Source organism: Narcine bancroftii, chromosome 1 (genome assembly GCF_036971445.1).
Source record: "Narcine bancroftii isolate sNarBan1 chromosome 1, sNarBan1.hap1, whole genome shotgun sequence".
In the NCBI taxonomy this organism is placed as follows: Eukaryota; Metazoa; Chordata; class Chondrichthyes; order Torpediniformes; family Narcinidae; genus Narcine; species Narcine bancroftii.
In genome coordinates this window covers 206981468-207004013 of record NC_091469.1, presented here as the reverse complement: position 1 = coordinate 207004013, position 22546 = coordinate 206981468, and the positions used below count along the sequence as shown (strand labels likewise).

Sequence of the window (22546 nt, the reverse complement as noted above, 5' to 3'; positions counted from 1 at the left end):
TGATTTCTTACACCAACACCCTCTCACTCTTCTTCACCCCCCCCTCTCACCGGTCTTCACCAACCCCTTTCACCACCACCCTCTTGCTCTTCTTCACCATCCCCTTTCACCACCACCCTCTCATTGGTCTTCACCATCCCCTCTCATCACCATCCTCTCATCAGGCACCACTGCCTGTGACCTCCAGTCTCCCCTTGTCTCCACAGACTTCCCTGCCTCGTCCACACTTGCTCCCTCTTCCAATCAGCTTTTTTCCCTACCCTAAGATAAGGTGAGGGGAGGAAGGTTTGTGAGAGATATCAGGGTTAAATTTTTTTTTACACTGAGAGCAGTGGGTGCCTGGAATGCAGTGCCAGGGGTGGTGCTGGAGTCTGGTACAATAAGGACATTTAAAAAACTCTAGGACAGGTGCATGGTTGCACAAAAAAATAGTTGGTTATAGGTGGAGGGTAGGGAAGGTTTAGATTGATTAGTAGGTTTTTGTAGGTCAGCACAATATCATGTGATGTTTTATATAAACACAGTTATGGTGGCAGTTAACACAACACTTTAACAGTGCCAGTGACCCAAATTTGAATCCAGCTCTGTCTGTATCATGTTTGTACATTCTCCCCGCGTCTGTGTGGATTTCCTCTGGGTGCTCTGGGTGTAATCGCGCAGCACAGGTTTAAATGGAAAGAATCAGCTTCCACCATGTTGTAAATTTAAAAAAAATAAACTGCAGGCGCTGGAATCCTGAGCTGGAAGGACTCAGCAGGCGATGCAGCATCCACAAGAAGGGTCCCGGCCTATGACTTGGCTGACCATTTCTTTCCAGTGATGCCGCTGATCGCTGAGTTCTCACTCTTTTCTCAAGGATGAATTTTTATCCTCTTTATTGTTACTTTTCAGAAGTTTTGTTGAATTCTTTCTGCTAGAAAAATTGCAGTCATTCACCTTTGGAATGTGCATGCAGGTCATGTTGATTGATTAATCGGCGCCATTTGTTTTTCTTCTCAGGTGGCCCAGCAGATCAGTCAGGGTTACAATCTTTGGACACCCTGCTACAGCTGAACGGGCAACATGTGGAACAGTGGAAGTGTGTGGAGCTGGCCCACGCAATAAGGTAAAACTAAGCACAGTTGAGAAGGGAGAGTTCCAAAGTAATCTCCAATAGTCAAATCAATACACAATCAGCTGAAAGCTAAAAGTATCTTAAAGGCCATCACTGGGTAAATATTTTTATCCATGGTTTAATGAGTTTATTGACATTCATATCCTCCAGTGTGCAGCTGGTCAAAATTCTTACTTGCTGCAGCCAAACAGGTACTTATAAAGAAAAATTAAAATTATAAACAAATTGAATTAAATTAAAAGAGGAAATAAATGCATTAGATAGATAACAAATATTCATTATGATCCCCATACAAAAAGTGACTTGTATGTATGGAGAGCCTGTGATTACTGATCCAAGGGGAGCTTCAAGAGTCTGGTAGGTGTTGGAAAGGAACTTATTGAATCAGGATAAAATGGTAAATAATATTGAGCCAATAAATCCTGAAATAAAAGTAAATTCATCAACAGAATTCTACCCATTTATAATGGTTACCAGATACAACTAAATCTTTTTCCCATTTTAATCTAAATTTATAAACATCTGGGTTAAGCATTTTATTCTGTAATAAAGCATACATCTCAGATAAAAATCCTTTCTTGCCACCTTCAGTAAGTAAAATTTCAAACTTAGATCATCTATGTAACTGTAAAGTACGCCCTAAATTTTCCAACAATAAGAGTTTAATTTAATAATAAGAAAAAAAAGAGTATTTGAAGATGTATCATATTTCTCTTTCATTCTTTGAAATGAAATAAAATATCCTGCTTCATAACAATCTTCTATCAATTTAATACCCTTTTGATCCCACAACTTCAAAAGTTGATTGTTAAGTGTAAAAGGAAAAAGCTTATTTTGATACAAAGGAGTTTTACCCGAAATTTTACCTTGAGTACTTATAGCTTCATTATTTTTATACCATAAATCCATTAAGTGTTTCAATATGGGTAAATTATAATTACTCAATAATTGAGGATTCCATCTATAAATAAACTGATCCATCTTCCTCTCACCTATCTGATCCTCCAGATCATTAATATATATGACAAACAGCAACGGTCCCAATACTGAACTCTGAGGTACACCGCTTGTCACCGGCCTCCATCCTGACAAACAATTATCTACTACTACTCTCTGGCACCTTCCTTCAAGCCACTGTTGAATCCATTTGACTATCTCCAAATTAATACCCAAGAGCTTAGCCTTCCTAACTAACCTCCCATGTGGAACCTTATCGAAGGCCTTACTGAAGTCCATATAGACAACATCCACTGCTCTAATCTCATCAACATTCCTTGTCACCTCTTCAAAAAATTCAACAAGATTGGTCAAATATGACCTTCCACTCACAAATCCGTGTTGAGTGTCCATGATCAGACCCTATCCCTCCATATACTTATATATACTATGTCTAAGAATGTTTTCCATCAATTTACCTACCACAGACATCAAACTTACAGGCTGATAATTGCTCGGCTTGCTCCTCGAACCCTTTTTAAACAAAGGAACCACATGTGCAACACGCCAATCCTCCGGCACTATACCCGTCTCTAATGACATTTGAAAAATCACTGTCAAAGCCTCTGCTATTTTCCTGGGGAAAATCCTGTCAGGATCTGGAGACTTATCCACCTTTATGTTTCAAAAGCTCCAGTACTACCTCCTTCTTAATCACTATAATCTCCATATATACCTGCTTTGCTTCCTTTATCCTGCACAGTTCAATATCCTTCTCCTCAGTAAATACTGAGGAAAAGAAATTGTTCAAGACCTCCCCCATCTCTTTTGGCTCAACACACATTTGTCCTTTCTGATTCTCTATTGGGCTAATTTTATCTCTCACTTTCCCTTTGGCTATTTACATACATGTAGAAACCCTTTGGATTTTTTTTCACTCTACTTGCTACAGCCACCTCATACCTTCTTTTAGCTTTTCTAATTTCTTTCTTAAGATTCTTTTTAAATTCAATATAGTATCCAAACATCTTTTTTCCCTGTTTCTTATATTTATTGTAGTACTCCCTCTTTTTTCGAACCAAGTTTCCAATATCCCTTGAGAACTATGGCTCTCTCAAACTTTTGACCTGACCTTTCAACCTAACAGGTTTATAAAGATTTTGTACTCTTAAAACCTCTCCTTTAAAAGACTCTCCATTTCTCTATTACATCCTTCCCAGAAAACAAATTGTGCCAATCCACTCCTTGTAAATCCTTTTGCATCTCCTCAAACCGAGCTTTTCCCCACTCAAAAACCTCAACTCTGGGCCCAGACCTATCCTTTTCCATAATTACCTTGAAGCTAATGGCATTATGATTACTGAACCCGAAGTGCTCCTCCACACATACCGCTGTCACCTGACCCATCTCATTCCCCAAAGTAAATCCAACACAGCTCCTTCTCTAGTTGGTACTTCCATGTATTGATGTAAAAAGCTATCCTACACACATTTTATAAACTCCAACCCATCCAGCTCTTTCAAGGAATGGGTTTCCCAATCAATATTTGGAAAATTAAAATCCCCTGAACTTATTACAAATATCTGCTATCTCCCTAATTTGATCCTCTAATTCGAGTTCCCCATTCGGTGGTCTATAATGCATCCCTATAATTGTAACTTCCCCTTTCCCATTCCTCAATTCCACCCAAACAGCCTTCTATTCTATCGCACCTAAGCATCGCTGTAATATTTTCTCTAACAAGTAGTGCAACCCCACACCCTCTTAAACCCCCCCCCCCCAGTTCTACCACACCTAAAGCAACTAAATCCAGGAATATTTAGCTGCCAGTCACATCCCTCCTGTAACCATGTTTCACTAATCATTACCATGTCATACTTCCAAGTGTCAATCCATACCTTCAGTTCATCCACCTTCCTTACAATGCTCCTAGCATTAAAATATATGCATTTTAGAGAATTCCCACTTTTTACTTCCTGTAGGCCCCTATCTTTACCAACACCTCTCTTATGATCTTTAGTAATCGACCTCTGTCCATCTTCATTTAGAGCATCCCCCTTTTCTATCACCTGCCTTTCCCCCTCAAACACTGTCTACAAGCTTTCTCTGATTGCATTCTAATCTTCTCCTTGCTGTTCTTCTTCATTTAGTTCCCTCCCCCCAGCCATTCAAGTTTAAAGTCTCCTGAGTAAACCTAGCAAATGTCCCCGCCAGAATCCTGGTCCCCCTGGGGTTCAAATGCAACCCGTACAGGTCACACCTACCCCAAAAATGGTCCCATTGTGGATCACTTGAATCCCTGCCCTTTGCTCCACCCCTTCAGCCACGCATTCATCCTCCATCTCATTCTATTCCTGCTCTCACTGTCGCGTGGCACAGGCAGTAATCCTGAGATTACTCCCTTTGTGGTCCTTCTTTTTAACTCTCTACTTATCTCCCTGTACTCACTTTTCAGGACCTCTGCTCTATTCCTCCCAATTAATTTTATAACCTGATATTTCACCTTCCTCAAAGAACTCAAAGGTGGTGTTAAATATATCAAAACATCATCTGCAAACAAATTTATTTTAAATTTATCAGATTTCACCTTAATCCCCTTAATATTGCTATCTTGTCTAATCATCTGAACCAAAGGTTCAATAACCAATACAAATAGAGCTGGTGACAAAGGGCAGACTTTCCTAGTCAATCTATTTAACATAAAAGGTGAAGATAACTGTCCATTTGTCACGACTCTAGCAAAAGGACTTCTGTATAAAGCCTTAATCCAATCAATAAAAAAAGCCCAAAGTTGAATTTCTCCAAAACTTTAAATAAAAAAACTCCACTCTACTCTATCAAAAGCCTTCGTTGCATCAAAAGAAATAACCATTGGTAGGTTAGATTGCTCCCAATAAGTGTTAATTAAAGAAATCAACTTTACAATATTATCTGCTGATTATCAATTTTTAATAAAACCTGCTTGATATACATGAATTAAACCTGGTAAATATTTAGCTAACCTGTTAGCTAGAACCTTTGCCACAATTATATAATCAACATTCAATAAAGAAATAGGTCTATAAGACCCTCCTTTCAATGGTTCTCTATCTTTCTTAAGAATAACTAATAATTGCTTTAGAAAAGGAATCAGGAAAAGAACGAACCTCTGTCGCCTATTTCAATACATCCATCAATAAAGGAATTTAATACATCCTGAAATTCTTTATAAAATTCAGAAGTGAAACTGTCATGTCCTGGAGACTTCCCACTGGGCATAGTTCAAAGTACATCCATTACTTCTTTAACAGTAAAGGAAGCATCCAAATCCTTAGTATCCTTATCATTCAAAAAGGGTAAATCCAAATCAGATTAAAAAATTATCAATTTTGGCTTCACCTTCCAAAAAAGTATACAATTTTTCATAAAATTTATGAAACACATCATTGATTTCCTGAGGTTTATATGTAATCATTGAATCGTATCTAATAGCATTTATTGTTCAAGAGGCTTGTTCCACTTTTAACTACCAAGCTAATACTTTGAGCTCTTTCACCCAATTCATAATATCTGTCTAGTTCGCTGTAATAATTTCTCAAATTTATGTTTGTAACAAATTATATCATATCTGATGACTTTCAAAGCTTAAGGTATGAATTACAGCTATTATGAAACATGGAAGCAGGAGGGACTGACTGTTCAATCAGATCATAGCTGATATTTAACCTCACCCCATTCCATAACTCTTTGCTCTTTTCCATTGCTCTTTTCCGGTTTGTTCATGGGTCGATGGGATAGCCAAGGTTCAATTTCCATCCTTGGTTACCCGGAGAGATTTGCTTGCAGGCCCATTTTGGATTGCAGATAGCAGTTGACCTCACTGGTGAGTCTGGAGTAAGGTTTAGGCTGGGCTGAGTGAGGACAGCAATTCCCTACCCTTTCAATTCACCTTACAGGGTGCAAATGATAATCCAATAATTTTGTGATGATCATAATTTAGTTTAGTTCTTCACCTCTATTTATTTGATCGGTTGAACTTAAATTCCCAGCTGCTGGGATGTGAATGGATCTATGGATCAGTGTTTCTGGTTGGGGAATGACGTTATTATACCTTGACTATCAATTCAGTAAAATTTTACACAGCACAGATTTACATACGAAAACACCACGGTTGAAGTAAAAACACAAAATGCTGGAAAACCTCAACAGGTCAAACAAGCGTAGATAAACAAGTGAAGTGTTGCTTCACTTGAAAGGCCTGTTTGGGGCCCCACACCATGCTGAGGGAAGAGGTGTGGGCGCAAGTGGAGCATTTTCAGCGGTCACATGGGTAGGTACCAAGAAGGCCATTAGTATGAAGGGATGAGTCTAAGAGGGAGTCCTGAAGAGAGCAGTCCCTGAAGAATGCAGTGAGAGGTGGAGAGGGGATGATGTGTCTGGTGGTGGCATAAATTTGTTGGATGAGGAGGCTGATGTGGTGGTAAGTAAGGACAAACGGAATCCTGTCCTTGTTGCATCTAGGGGCAGAGGGCCCAGGGCCCCAGACCGTGGTGAGGGAAGAGGTATGGGTACAAGTGTGGCACCTCCTGTGGGCACAGGGGAAGGTGCCGGAGAAGGCAATTGGTGAGGAGGGATGAGTACACGAGGGAATCATGGAGGGAGTGGTCCCCTGCGGAAGGCCGAGAGGGAGGAGAAGGAACAAATGTGTCTCATGGTGGGATCTTGTAGTAAATGCCAGAAATTCTGGCGGATAATGTGTTGGATGCGGAGCCTGGTGGGGTGGTAGGTGAGGATGAGGGGGATCCTATGTTTGTTGCATCTGGGTGTGGAGGGGGCCACGGCAGATGGGCGGGAAATGGAGGAGATGCAGATGAGGGCTGAGTTGATAGTGGTGGAGGGGAAGCCACGTTTGTAGAAGGGAGACATTTTGGAAGATCTGGACTGAAAGACCTAATATCAGGAACAGAGTTGGAGGGTTGGTAACATATGTCAGTGGAAAGCTTGTCTCCTGAGATGGAGAGAGAGAGTTCCAGGAAGGGAGAGGGTTGTCGGAGATTGACCAGGTAAGCTTGAGATCAGGGTGGAAGTTGGCCACGAAGTGGATGAAGTTGATAAGCCTATCGCAGATGCATGAGGCAGCCCTGATGTAGTGTTCAATATACCGGAGGAAGAGTTGAAGGGCCTTTCCTGTATAGGCTTGCAGCATGGATTGCTCCACAAAGCACACAAACAGGCAGGCATAGCTGGGACCCATGGCTACTCCTTTGATTTGGAGGAAATGAGATGGTTTAAAGGAAAAATTTCTTACAGTGAAGACAAGTTCTGCCAGGCAGAGGAGGTAGATGATGATTGGTTGAGCCTTAGGTCCAGTTTATTGCTGAGCTTCTCCTTCATTTTGTGTTTTTACAGTATGAAAACGAACTGTTGGCGGCATTATTTGCCATTTGTTCCAAATTTCTGCCATCTAAGGTTGCTGCCCCTCACAGGACTAAGCAGTTGCCATTGCCATGCCAAGGACAGACTTGTCTCGTAGAGCTTTACTCAGCCATTGCTTTCATTGAATGATAAAGGGTAAATGAACACAGGAAAGCAATGAACTGAAGGCCTTCCACTTGCCAGCAGCCACAATTAGGTGAGTGAAGCCTTGTTCCTACAGTGCTCAGGCAGAAAAATCCTCTTTAAGCATCGTCAAGTACATTAAGACCTCTGGTGTCCAGCACCCATGGAAATTGGTAAATGCCAGATAACTGAATTTCTTGGTTGCTTGAGATTGTGAGTGGCATGATTGGTGGCCTAACGGTGAGGCGTGGCACTTTTAAACTTTTACCTATTTATTTTCCGCATTTCTTTTGCACGTTGCTTGAATTCCGGATAACTGGTTTTACTGCACTTGCTTTAAATACCTCGTGATGTCTCTTCACAGAAATTGTCACAGTCAGATCATTGTCTTAATCTGGCGGCTGGTTCCTCGTTTGAAGCCCAGTTTTGAACGCATGATTAGAAGACCATCCAGCAAATCAAATCAGGATTTGCTGTCGCCTCCTAACAAGCGTGAAAAGAACTGTAGTAACTCCACAGGATTTGTGGAGCACAGAGGAAGTTGCCACGTTGTGTATGATGGTACAGATGGAGTTGTGCTCAACAGCTGGGAGCGACGCAAGGAGTTTGACAAGCGTGCACAGAATGGAGGTTTGGTCCCAAATGTGCCATCGGAGGGAGATAACATTCTCATTCTCTCACCAATAAAACATCGCAGTCAGGTATGCACCTTGCAAGAAGAAGGTTGGCTCTGTTGCAAATTGTTTTCTTCCAAAACATTGTAAAAATTTGTTAATAATTGAATTTTGAATAATCTTTGGCAAAAGGAAGTGACCCCATCTGCTTCTACTTCACTGACATATAATATTGAGATGTTGGGAGAGGTCATTGGTTGTAGGCTGAAGGTTCCAGGAGATGGAAGGGAGATTAAGGGAGGATCTTTGTCTGTGTGGAGGTCGCAGATGATGTACAGGTGGGAAGAATCAGAGGAACACAGATGTGACTCTGGAGGCAGGTACAGGGAGGAATGAGGCCATGAACTGATTTGAGCATGTAGGTAAGAGGCTGGGTAGCAGGTGACTAGGATCTAAAGGAGGTTGGCAAGCATGGAGGCGATGAGATAATGGAAAATCCAGAAGGGTAAAAGGACATTGAGGGAGAATCTTATCCAATGTGGTTGATGAGATATTGGAGTTAAGTCAGGAATAGTACATGATATTGAAGGTTTCAGCTCTTAGATGGTCCCTCAGGTTTGAGGATTACTTGCTTCTACTCTACTTCTGTGGGACCTGATATGGCCAATTAACCTTACATTGAATTGCAGACACTGCTCTGCTGAAGTTCAGTGGTCATCTAAGTGGGGTTTGACATGAGGGTTCAGTGGTCAGTTTGGTGGGGTTTGACAGGGGGTTCAGTGATCAGTTTGGTAGGGTTTGACAGAGGGGGTTCAGTTGTCAGTTTGGTAGTGTTCGACAGGGGGGTTCAATGATTAGTTTGGTGGGGTTTGATAGAGGTGTTCAGTGGTCAGTTTGGTGGGGTTTGACAGGGGGGTTCAGTGGTCAGTTTAGTGGGGTTTGACAGAGAGGGTTCAGTGGTCAGTTTGGTGGGGCTTGATAGGGGGAGTTCAGTGGTCAGTTTGGTAGGATTTGACAGAGGGGTTCAGTGGTCATTTTGGTGGGGTTTGACAGAGGGGTTCAGTGGTCAGTTTGGTGGGGTTTGACAAAGGGATTCAGTGGTCAGTTTGGTGGGGTTTGACAGAGGGGGTTCAGTGGTCATTTTGGTAGGGTTTGACGGGGGGTTCAGTGGTCAGTTTTGTGGGGTTTGACAGGCGGGTTCAGTGGTCACTTCAGTGAAGTTTGATGGGGTTCAGTGGTCATCTAAGTGGGGTTTGACGGGGGGTTCAGTGGTTAGTTTGATGGGGTTTGATGGAGAGGGGTTCAGTGGTCAGTTTGGTGGGGTTTGACAGAGGTGTTCAGTGTTCAGTTTGGTGGGGTTCGACAGGGGTTCAGTGGTCAGTTTGGTAGTGTTTGACAGGGGGGTTCAGTGGTCAGTTTGTGGGGTTTGACAGGGGAGTTCAGTGGTCAATTTGGTGGGGTTTGACAGAGGGGGGTTCATTCAGCAGTTGTTTGAACTTGAGATACATTATGAGAGGCTAATCTCTTGTCAGATGCAATCTCTAGGTGTGAATGCTTACATTAAGAGTGCTTGCACCGTTTCCTGTGAGAGGAAGATAACCAACCACCTTCCACCGCACTTGGAGGGGTGGGGGGAAACGAGTCCCTGCCCCTTCCCCTCAGCTCATGTCTTTGTGTCTGATTAAAATGTTTCTCACTCTCATGATCAATTATTTTTCTCCCAATCTTGTTAATTTTCAGATCCTGAGACCTCAAGATAACCATATTATTTATGGTAGGTGTTTCAGTTCGATTATTAATATATCCCAAATATACAACAGTATTATACTGTCATTTATTGCGTGTTAAAGGGTTTGGAGCCACTGATCTCATTAAACATAGAAAGCCAGGTAATTGGATTGACTCTTTGTGTCTGACGGGCTAGAGTTAGTGCGCACATTCCTGCCCCCACCCCGCTACCCAAGACCTTGGTCAGTTTGTAAAACTGGCAAGTGATTTGTTCATCTTCACGACCTCAAATAGGAACCCTGAACCTCCTGACAGGATTGACAAATTATATCTTCTAGGTGCTGTAACTTTCTCAGGATGATCAGACCTTAAATTATCTTAGCAATTCAGAGCAATGTTCAAAGTCAAACTTCAGATTTATTGTCAGAGTGCAGGTCAGGAAAAATTTCTACTTATTGGTAGGGCAAAAAAAATGGTACTCAGGAAAAAATGCATATACAGAAGAGAGAAATGCAAACAAAAGAGCAGTGCAAACAAACTGCGATACAAAAAATATATATTCAATAATAGATAATATGCAAAGTAGGAGTCCTTACTTTGATTGAGTATGTTGTTGAGGAATCTGATGGTGGGTGTTATGTCTCTAGGTTACTTGTGAGACTTCTTAAATAACTTAAAGGTGCAAGATTTAAATAACAGAAGAGACTTTACTTACTGATGTCTTCCACCATCTCAGGAGACTGTTCACACACTTACGTATATATATGCCCCACAGTGGTGAACTTCAGTTATTACAGTGAGAAGGGTGTATTCTTATGCGGTTACAAAATTGTTCACATTATCCTGACTCTATAACATCCCTCCTTCCAAGATAAAGAAAAAGTTAGTGTTCTTAATCACTTTCTTTCCAGAGCAACTTAAATAACTGAACTTGTACACTAGTTTATTTACACAACTATTTTTAAATAGTTCTTATCGATATTGCATTGGTGGCAGTATGTTGCTTCACCATCTTGTGGATTTGGCTACAACTGTTAGGCTCTATTGCTGATACATGTGTAAATGCTGTATCTTGATGTCCTTCACCTGCCAACTGTTGTGTTGATGTTTCAGTATTAGTGGTCGTGGTCTCTTCACTTGATATTGGGGTTGCAGGCTTTGCTGGCATTAAAGCTTTCTGCTTCATCACATCTTGGGTCGGCCGGATGTGAATTCTGTTCCTCCTCAGCTGATTGCCAGAATCTGTCTCGACAATGTATGATCTTGGTGTCTCAGCTTCTCTGATGACCTTTGCTGGTGTCCATGTTTTCAACTTCGGCTTTTGAATATGAAGAGTTCTGGCAATGTTTGTGCATATTTATTATAATGCTGGTTTCCTTCTTCTTGTGTGTCAGTTAGTCTTCCTCTGGATTCCTCCTGGTCGTATGGAGGGTGTATTTTGCTTGGCAGTTATTTTATAGAAGAGCTAGGTATGGGTCTTCTTTTGTTTTGTGACACTTAACTAGTGTGCTTTACACAGTTTGCACTTGGCTTTCAATGAACCCATGACCTTTGGGGTAGTATGGGGATGATGTAATGATAACAAACCCATACTCTGTAGCCAGCTTTCTAAGTTCTTGTGACGTGAACTGTGTTTCACTGTAATATATTACTTGCTCGGGTATTCCTTGTTCAGCAAGGAGCGCTCTCATTTTTGAGGTGATAATTTACGCTCTGAGGTCTTTCACCCATTTGACAAATGCAAACTTAGAGTAGTAACAGGCTACTATTAAATACCACTCTTGATTCTTGGTGAACAAGTCTGCTCCCAGTGTGTGACAAGGCCTGACAGGTACTTCTGTGGAAATCATTTCCTCTTTTTGTTGTGCGTTTCAGTTAGTTGATTCTTTTGGATATCTTTGTCTGGATCTCATAATTGACAGAAATCAACGGCAATTCCTGGTAGCTATCCAGACCTATCCATCTCCACCTATCATGAAGAATGTACAGAGGATGTTCCTTCCCTTATGGCAGCCATTGATCTTAGCTCTCCCTAGCTGCATCATAGGCCATTAATATATTTGCTGTTTCCAATGCACCGTCTTTTGGTTAATCTTTTATTATGTTCTCTGGGAACATCTAGCAGTAGAGTTTGAGTGGAAGGATGTTGCTTTGTGATCCAGTATCCAGCTTCACCTTAGGTTAAATATCGAAGGCTTGTTCAGGATTGTCTGTATTTAGATCCTTGTGTGCAACTTGCTTCCTTCTTTCATCTCACCCAACATCTCGTGAAGGTGTATGGATTCTATATCCAGTATCTGGGTGTCAGAGTCCTCAATGTTGTTTCCTTTTATGTGGTGGATCTTCTCCTTGTCTTTTTTCTTCACTGGTATTACTGTTTTCTTTATACCAGACTTGCACATCTTCACCCAGTAGTTTGCTTTACCACAGGCTCTACATTCAGAACTGTAGCAGGGCATTTGTTTTGGTCATTGAAGGGGAGTTGTCTGCCACACTTCCTGCAGGTCTTGGGGGTTTACACTTTTCTGATTGTGTTCTTTATAGCATCAACCCTTCCTTCTCTTTGCTGTGGGTGGATTTGCATAGATGGGGATTTCATTTGCATCCTCGTCGCTTCAAAGACTCTGGCTGTGTCTATAGATTCGGCCAGCTTCAAACTATCTTTCTCTAACAGAGAGTTTTGCACTTCGGGATGTGTTCTCCCCCATATTAGTTGATCAACTAATCATTCCTCTATATCCTTAAATCTGCATTTTGCAGCAACAATTTTTAGTCAAGTGAGAAAGTTATCAACAGTTTCATCAGTCTCTTGCATTAAGCCTTGAAATTTATAGCGTTTAATTCTATGATTAGACCTGGGTTCCAGATGAGAAGCAAACTTTGCAAATATCTGCTCTGGGTCATTTTTCTCCACCTCTGTAAGCTCCCAGCTATTAAATAAGTCAAGGCATCGCTTCCCTGTCCAGACAAGTATATAACTGACCTTCTCTTCTGCTGTTGAATTTTTAAAAGCTAAATTGCACTTCTGCTGAAACTTTTTAAATGATTCAACAATATCTTCAGCCTCCCCGTCCATCACTGGGGGAACTGCTATTGTTCCAGCCATTTTTTTTTCAGTAATGCTTTTTTCTCTTCTTCCCCTTTATATTTCAGTGACTTATAATCAATTGTTTGGCTCTATTCTTGTTCTCTTATACTGCTGCCACCATGTCTCTGTGTTACTTGGGAGGCTTCTTAAATAACTTAGAGATGCAAGATTTAAATAACAGAAGAGACTTGACTTACTGATGCCTTCCACCATCCCAGGGAACTGTTCACTCATATTCATATACATATACATATGCCCCACAGTGGTGCACTACAGTGAGAAAGGTGCATTCTTTTGCGGTTACAAAATAGTTCACATTAATCCTGATTATATAACAGTGGAGGGGTAGCAACTATTCCTATACCTGGTGGTATGAGTCTTGTGGCACCTATAAGGAGAGAGAAGATGTAGGATACTGGGTGTCAGGGCACTGTGGTTGACTGCCTAATAGCTTGAAAATCTCCATGTGTTCCCAGAGGAGGTGATGTGCAGGGTTCAAAACACTGAAGGGTTGTGTTCAAGGTGAACAGAGGTAGGTCAAGAAGGATTGGAGAATGAAGGATGTGTCTGCTGTAGAATATTGTTGTCATTATGGGAGAGTTAGAATCCTGATAGGAGCAATTGTAGGGTCAGTTTGTGGGATGGGTGGTGACACATTTTACAAGTAATAATATATCTGAAGATCTCAAGGAAGAAAGGAGGTTGGAGATGAGTTGTTCACACATGAGATGTGTGTGGAAACCTTGAAAGTAGGGTGTATTCTGAGACTGAGGAATCATTTGCATTTTGGTCATTTGGATGGGGAAGGTGTATAATGAGAATGGAGTTGGGGAAACAAGGTGAGTGAGAATGAGATGGAGAACCAGAACAGTACAGCACAGAATCAGGCCCACCCTTCGGTCCATCCAGTCAGTGTTGAACTATTATTATGCCAAGTCCCATTGACCTCTATCCAGATGATAGCTTCCCCATTCATGTACCTATCTAATCTTCTAGTTCAATTTTCATATCATCTCACTGTACATACTCAACCAGATAAAAACAACACACACACACACACACACACACACACACACACACACACACACACACACTCAATTGACAGCACTTAATAATTATTTACATATATAAAAATATAATGCAAAATAAATATCTCAAACTAGTTCAGAATAGGTTACAGAATTCCTTTTATCAATCTCACAACCTGCAGGAAGAAGTTATTTCCCAGCCTGACAATCTGATTTTGATGCACCTTCCTGATGTCTTCAATGTCCAAATCAAGCCCGCATCCACCCCCTCTACTGGCAGCTCGTTCCACAATCTTGGCACCATCTGAGTGAAGTAGTTCCTCCTAATGTTTGCCTTAAGCATTTCACCTTAACCCATGTCCGTGAGTTCTCGTCTCACGTAACCTCAGTGGGAAAAGCCTGCTGACATTTACCTTATCTATACTCATAATGTTATGTTCCTTTATCAAATATTCCTTTATTCTCTGATGCTCCAGGGAATAAAGTTCAAATCTATTCAACCTTTTCCTTTACTTAGCTCCTCAAGTCCCAGCAACATCCTTGTAAATCTCTGCACTCTTTCAATCTTATTGATAACTTATTTTGATGGTAGGTGACCAAACCTGCACACAATACTCCAGTTGTGGCCTCACCAATGTCATGTACAACTTCAACATAACATCCAAAACTCATGTACTCAGTATTTTGATTTACAAAGGCCAATGAAACACAAGCTCACTTTACGACCTGTGACGCCACTTTCCTGGAAGTCTGTACCTGTATTTCCAGATACATGGGCAAGCAGAAGGGAGAGGGTTCAGTGAATCCCATTTTAAACCAGAGCAGGCTGGGATGGAGAAGTGGCTTGACTGTAGATGATGTTGAGAAGAGAAAGCACTGCCTGTCGAACAGACACCAATGGGTATGAGTGGAACTGTTTACTTGCCTGCTGACACATGATGCATTGCTGCAGAACCAGTAAGTGTAATCTATAGCAAAATTGTGATTTAAAACGCCTGACTAGACAAGGACTTTGGAAAGTAGGGAGACCTACGTCTGGCCACTGAATGACAAATAATACTTGAAAGTCAGGGATAAGATTTCCAAACTTTTGTCCGCGTTTCTGTCATGAGTGGTGAGAATGGAATGAATCCAGGTGCTGCCACCTCGTGTCAGAAAGGTGATGTGCAGCCACCATATTCCTAAGATATTGGGCTCATTCATATGTTTGACAGTTTCTTTGATAAACTTGCCAAATGAAACTTAAAAATATTACCTTCCTAATGAAGCATATGTAAAGTTGAGCAATACGGACTACACTTTTATATAATTTAACTCATGGCTATTAAAAGGCAAACCTTGAGTCCAGTGAAGAAAAGGTGCTCCACAATTATAGTATTTTTTTTTGTTTACATTTATTGACCTGTTCCAGAAGCATTTAGTTAACCATAGATGAGAAGATTTTTCTAAATCTGTTGAGCTACATCATAATGATTTGAATGTGATTTATTGATGGTCCATGCCTATAGATCCCTCAAGAATGCCCCACAAATTGATAGGGTGGTTAAAAGGCATATGGCCTTCATTAGTAAGGGATTGAGTTCAAGAGCTACAAGATAACATTGCAGATCTATGAAACTCTGGTTAGATTACACGGAGTATTATGTCAATTCTGGCTTGGAACAGAGATGAAAGAGGAGGAGATATTCCCTCGAACCTTGAGGGAGGTAAGTGTAGAAATTGCAGAGGTCCTAGCAGAAATATTTAAAATGTCCTTAGCCATGGCTGTGGTGCCAGAGAAATAGAGGGTAGCTCATGTTCCATTGTTTAAAAAAGGCTCCAAAAGTAAAGCATGAAATTACAGGCAGGTGAGCCAGATGTCAGTAGTAGGTGAATTATTGGGGAGATCGGATATACATGTATTTGGACAGTCAAGGGCTGATTAAGGATGGTCAGCATGGCTTTGGGCATGGTAGGTCGTGTTTAACAAATCTTGTAGAGTTTTTTGAGGTTACTAAGAAAGTAGATGAATGAAAGGCTGTGGATGTGGTAAGGCCTTTGACAAGGTCCCACATGGGAGGTTAGTTCAGAAGGTTCCACACTAGGTATCCATGGAGAGGTTGTAAAGTGAATTTGAAATTGGCTGAATGGGAGAATACAGAGTGATTGTGGATGATTGCTTCTCAGATTAGTGGTGGGCCTCAGGGATCAGTGCTGGGACCATTGTTGATTGTTGTCTATATTAATGATCTGGATGATAATGCGGGAAATTGGATCAACAAATTTGCTGAATACACTAGGGTTGGAGGCGTTGTGGACAGTGAGGAAGACTTTCAAAGCTTGCAGAGGGATCTGGACCAACTGGAAAAATGGGCCAGAAAATAGCAGAAGTAATTTAATGCAGACAAGGGTGAGGTGTTGCATTTTGGAAGGGAAAACCAAGATAGGACATACCCAGTAAAAGATAGGGCACTGAGGAGTGCAGAGGAACAAAGGGATCTGGGAATACAGATACTTAATTCCCTGAAAGTGGCATCACAGGTAGACAGGGTTGTAAAGAAAGCTTTTGGCATCTTGGCCTTCATAAATCAAAGTATTGAGTACAGGAGTTGAGATGTTATGGTGAGGTTGTACAAGACATTGATGAGGCCAAATTTGGAACATTCTGTGCAGTTCTGGTCACCAAACTACAGTAAGGATATTAGTAAGATTGCAAGAGTGCAGAGAAGATTTACTTGGATGTTGCCAGGTCTTCAGGAGTTGAGTTACAGGGAAAGATTAAACAGGTTAGGACTTTATTCCTTGGAGCATAGAAGAATGAGGGGAGATTTGATAGAGGTTTACAAATTATGAGGGGTATAGACAGAATAAATGTGAGTAGGCTCTTTCCACTTAGATTAGGAGAGATGAATATGAGAGGACATGGCTTTAGGGTGAAAGGGGAAAGGTTTAGGGGGAACATTAGGGGGAACTTCTTCACAGAGAGTGGTGGAAGTGTGGAACGAGCTGCCATCTGACATAGTAAATGAGGGTTCACTCTCAAGTTTTAAGAATGAATTGGATGGATACATGGATGGGAGAGATCTAGAGAATTATGGAATAGGTGCAAGACAGTGGGAGTAGCAGAGAAATGTTTTGGCATAGACTAGAAGGACCGAATGGCCTGTTTTCTGGCTGTAGTTTTCTACAGTTCTATAACAAGCAACAGTGGACTCAGCACCAACCCCCGCGGCACACCACTGGTCATAGGCCTCCAACCTCAGAATTAGAATCAGAATTTATTGTCATGAACAAGTCACAAAATTTGTTGTTTTGCGGCAGTGTCACAGAGCAAACATTCATATAAACCACCTTACAAAAATAAATAAAAATATAGTGCACAAAAAGTCAAAGTAAAGCAATGTCTTTGGTTCATTGATCATTCAGGAATCTGATAGCAGCGGGGACGAAATGGACCTTCTGCTGCCTGAGTGCTTGTTTTCAGGATCCTGTACCTTTTTCCCACAGGTAGCAGAGTGAAGAGGGCATGGCCTGGGTGGTGGGAGTCCTTGAGGATAGGAAGTGCTTTCTTAAGACACCAATACTTGTAGATGTCCTCAATGGAGTGAAGTCTGGTACCCATGATGTCACAGGCTGAGTTAACAATCCACTGGAGTTTTTCCTGTCCTGAGGTTGGTACCAGACAGTGATGCAACCAATCAGAATGCTCTCCAAGGTACACCTGTAAAAGTTCTCAAGAGTCTTCGATGACATACCAAATCTCCTCAAACACCTCACAAAGTATAGCCACTGGTGAGCCTTTGTGATTGCATTGACATAGAGGCTCAGGGACAGATCCTTGGAGAAGTTGACACCAAAGAATTGGAAGTTCTTGACCCTCTCCATTACTGAGCCCTCGATATGTTCTCCTGACTTCTTCCTGAGTGACAACCCTCCACTACCACTACCACCCTCCGTCTTCTTCCACCAAGCTAATTTTGTATTCAATTTGCTATTGCACTCTGGATCCCATGTGATCTTACCTTTCAGACCAGCCGAATGTGAGGGACCTTGCTAAAATCTGTGTAGGCAATATCTATCCTGTCTTTCCAAATTTAAATAAATCCTGTCCCTCACAATCCCCTCCAAAAAATTTACAACCTCCTGTGTAGCTTTTTATTCTAAACATATGTCAAGTACTGCAAGAGTTGGCACACGCTTTGGTACCAACTGTGTGAAGGTATAACCAAAACATTCTTGTGTTGATTATGCTCATGTTACTGCTGCAGCATTGGCTGCTATTATCAAATGCCTTGCATGTTGTGAGTGTAACAGTGTTTCTGCTACATCCTCTGGCAGCAAATGTGAGTCAAGGCAGAGTTCCTGGTGGGGCGGAGAGGAAACAGTCCCTCATAGGGTCTTCAGCCGACATCCTCAAGTCAACAGTGCAAGCGATGAAGAATTACGGGAATGACAGAAACTGCACTGTTGTGAGATCACACAATCCTCCTGCAAACTGTGGCACCTGCACGCCTGTTGCTCCAAAGATCTTGGTTTTCCCTCTCTTTGTACAGGTAATATTTATTAAACACATATTTTAAATAAAATGATTGAACTTTGGATGTTTTATAAAATGCACACTGGGTAAACTTGGCGTGAATGTAGAAAGGTTCAGGGAGTAACGTTCCTGACACGTTTTGTACTGGATTGCACTCCCCAGCATGTAATCCACATCGCCACGCTCTATTTTAGGCTATGCTGCTTCTACAGTAATGCAGGCCAGTGAGAACTTGTAGCAAATGCTGCAGCAGCCCTACCGAGTAACAAGATGAGTGTACAACACAGAACAGCTTTACTGGTTTGAATTCCCCACGTGTGCTCTCTGGCCCACCCACTTCTGGCGCCAACTTCCGGATGTGATGTCACCATGTTGCGTTGTCACTCTCCGGCCGGCCGGCCATTACATGGAAGTGGAGGGCTTCTTAGCCCACATGTGGTGCTAGGCACGGCTCCTTCTTGGCAGTGAAGGGGAGCCCACGCCATCTTGGATCGGCTGTGTGTTGTGGCGATTCAGCCATTTACTTGCGCGGTCGCTCACCACCCCACCCCCCCCCAGAATCGTTGCCACTCTGTGAGTGGTCTGACTTACAGTTTCTGGGGTTGACCCAGGGGTCCGGGGCCGGCAGGTTGGAGTCCAGATGCGCGACTTTGAGGCGGTCGACTGTGAATCTGTCCTGTCGACTGGCAATGTCCAGTGTGAACACCATGCTGCCTCTCCACAGTGCCTTGAAGGGGCCTTCGTATGGGCACTGTAGGAGGGTTCCCTTGCTGTCCTCTGCATACAAAAATGTAGTGGGTGGACTGCAGATCCGCTGGGACATGGCTGGGTGGCGAGCTGTGTCTGAACAGTGGTGGCGGTGGAGGGTTAGTCTGTCCATTTGCTTTCTCAGCCTGTGCAGGATGTCTAACGTGCTGGTCTGTGGGCTGGGGGGTGGGAGGTTGAAATGTAGGTCCCCTGGGATGGAGAGCGGTGCACTGTACACTATCTCTGTGGAAGATGCTGGCACTTGGCTGGGTTCACTGTGAACAGACAGGTGAAGTGAGTCCTGTGGGTGCTGGTGTCGGGGCTAGCGATGAGGATGTCTTCTAGATAAACAAAGATGAAGTTGAGATCCTGCCGACCATGTCCATTAGCCACTGGAATGTCTGGGCCATATTTTTAAGTGTGAAAGGCATTATTAAGAATTTGAAGAGGCTGAAGGGTGTGATGATGGCCATCTTCTGGATGTCGCTAGGGTGTACTAGGATTTGATGGTACCCCTTCACGAAATCCACCTTGGAGAATACCATATAGCCTCGTGGTGAAATCCTGGACATGTGGGATGGAGTACCTGTCCAAGGACGTTGCCTCATTTAGACGTCATAGTCGCCACACGGATGCCAACCGCCTGAGGTCATCTGCACCATGTGGAGTGATGAGATTCATGGGTTGTTGGAACAGCGGATGATCCCCAACTCCTCCATGGCAGTGAACTCGGCCTTGGCTTGTTGGAGCTTGTCTGGTGGGAGGCGCAGAGCTCGGGGGGCTGGCGGTCTCTATGTGGTGCTCCATTGGAATTGTGGATGTTTGATGCCAATAGAGCCAGGTATTTGGCCAGTAAAGAGGTGTACTCGTCTTGGTCCAGGGTGTGGATTCCTAGTGGCAGGAAAGAGCATCTCCACAGGGTGAGGGGGAAAGACTGTAACATTGTGGCATTTACTAACCAGCATCTCGTCATGTCTACCAGCAGTTTGTGAGCCTGGGGGAAATCTGCTCTGAGTAGTACCTGTCCCACGGCCGCGATGGTGCACTCCCACAGAAAAACAGCGTCTGCAACATGGATGGTGACCAGGCTGATGCCATAACTGGGAATGGAGGACCCATTGGCTGCTTGCAGGGGAAGGCCTTCGGTGTTGTGTCTCACCCCAAAGTACATGGGCAAGATAAGGCTAATTTCAGCGCCCGTGTCGATGAGGAAGTCCCTTTTGGTCCTCCGGTCTCTGAGGTAGAGTAGGCCTTTCTGTGTGCCAACCACCGAGGCCACTATCGGCGGGCAGCCTGCCCATTTCCTGTTGCCGAGCTGGTTTTGGCAGTGGGGTACGAGCATGGAGGGGGGTGCACCGCCAAGTGTTCCTGCCCCATCGGCAGTGGTAGAAATAGTATTCACTGTTCTTCTCCACGCACCCTTCGCGTTGCCGCTGAGTCGCAGCTACTGCTGGTGTTCCTGGTGGACTGGACAGGGTGGCGCCACCGATTGTGTAAACTAGTTGAATGTGGAGGGAGCTCTGCTGTGCTGGGCAGAACAGCCTGTCTGGCTCCTTGGTTGTGAGGTGCAGGGCACTGAAATCCACATCCAAAACTGCCAAGGATATGTGCACTGGCACGCTCGTGCCAGCTGAGCTCTAGGGTATCAAGGAGGAAACGTCGGAACTGCTCATACTTGAGCTCCATCGGTTGGTTTTCTATTAAGGAGCTTACGTTGGCAGCTTTGGTGGTGTCCAAGGCACTGACGATGTGCCAGAACTTGGTGCCTTCTGAAACAATTCCCCGATGTGGAACCATGACTCAGTCAGCTGTGGCCAGTTCCTGGGCTGACTTTCCCAGATTCAGACGCCCACCACATTGGTCGTAGGTGGTGCAACTGTGGATTCTTCCAGTTGCTGCTTTCTCATGTGATCGATGCTGGTCCAAAACGCTGGAACCTTCTGGGTCACCACTGTAGCGACTGCTAGGGCAGTGCTACCGAATAACGAGACGTCCACACAAGATGAGTGTACAACACAGAATGGTTTTACTGGTTTGAATTCCCCACGTGTGCTCTCTGGCCTGCCCACTTCCAGCGACTTACCCCCGACTTCCGGAAGTGGCGTCTTCGCGTCATGGTGTCGCACTCTGGCCAGCTGGCTGCTACGCGGAAGTGAAGGGCTGCTTAGCCCACATGTGGCGCTAGGCGTGATTTCCTTCTTGCCAGTGAAGGGGAGCCCAAGCCATCTTGCACCGGCCGCGTGTGGCGGTGATGCAGTCCATTTGCTTGGCCTGCAATACACTGTGTTTGCTACTCCTGGACCCAGAAAAATTACAATTGGTTTTGCTTGCTTCCATTTCTTGAGTGGCCTGCTGATCGTATAACAAGCTAAAGAAACCAGGCATGCACATGATATATGTACCTCTTTGCAGCACTCTACTGTCTTAAAAGTAACTTCAGTGCACAGATGTTTTTTGGGACTTACACCTACGCACTCTGAGGTTAGCTGTGGTGGCTGCAGTACGCAGTTGCATTGACATTCACTCCAGTTTAATAGGCCAGTCATAGCTAAGAACATGGCAAACGGACAGGCGAGATGGTTCTCACTTAATGCTTTAGCTGCAAAGTCTCCAAAACTAATTTGCTTGCAGTCTGGATTATTTTCTAGAGAGATACATTTCTCGTGATAAAATTGCTTTATTGAAAAATAGGCATGGAGATTCCTTTCGCTCACATATTAGTAAGTGATGACTTAAGGTGTGCACTAAATATAATTCCAAACTATCATGTTATTACAGTCATTTGCATTTTATTTTGACAGCCACTGGATTTGTGTAACCCTACAAGGACACTGGTCCTCTCAGAAAATGTTATTTTCCTTGATAGCAGATGTAAAGGCCTCAAGGTAAGTAAATCATGTTTTGATCTGAAGAAATCAAGTGTGCATCAGTATCACCATTTGCATTTTCCAATGCATTGGAATGGTCTCTGTGACAAGAATAATTATCTTCAAATGGAAGTAGGTGAAGGATGGCAGAGAGGAAATAATAATGTCGCAGAATGTTGTACATGGCATTGAAGTACTTTTGAAATGAGATGAACGATTTTGGTCATGTTGCCTAAGGATTAAATGTTCACGCAGTGCACTGGAAATAATTCCATTTAGCCTTTCACATAATGTCAAGAGTTCTCCTGATCCAAAAGACAGCATTTCTGACCATGTGACAGTCTTTCAATACTGCACATGGATCTGGAGT

General features: G+C 43.0%; 1 protein-coding gene across 2 annotated transcripts in view; it reads left to right on the top strand.

The window, feature by feature from the left end:
- The window catches only part of rgs3a (regulator of G protein signaling 3a), a 162029-nt gene that overhangs the window by 2702 nt on the left and 136781 nt on the right, over positions 1 to 22546 (top strand). The window contains exons 3-7 of one of the 2 annotated variants that reach the window (XM_069889639.1): positions 1000 to 1105; positions 7953 to 8289; positions 9943 to 9976; positions 18364 to 18578; positions 22111 to 22194. In XM_069889639.1, coding sequence (XP_069745740.1) covers positions 1000 to 1105; positions 7953 to 8289; positions 9943 to 9976; positions 18364 to 18578; positions 22111 to 22194 — 776 coding nt within the window. Of the gene's footprint in view, positions 1 to 999; positions 1106 to 7952; positions 8290 to 9942; positions 9977 to 18363; positions 18579 to 22110; positions 22195 to 22546 lie in introns of those variants that run through there. The other variant, XM_069889615.1, reaches the window with a different exon arrangement.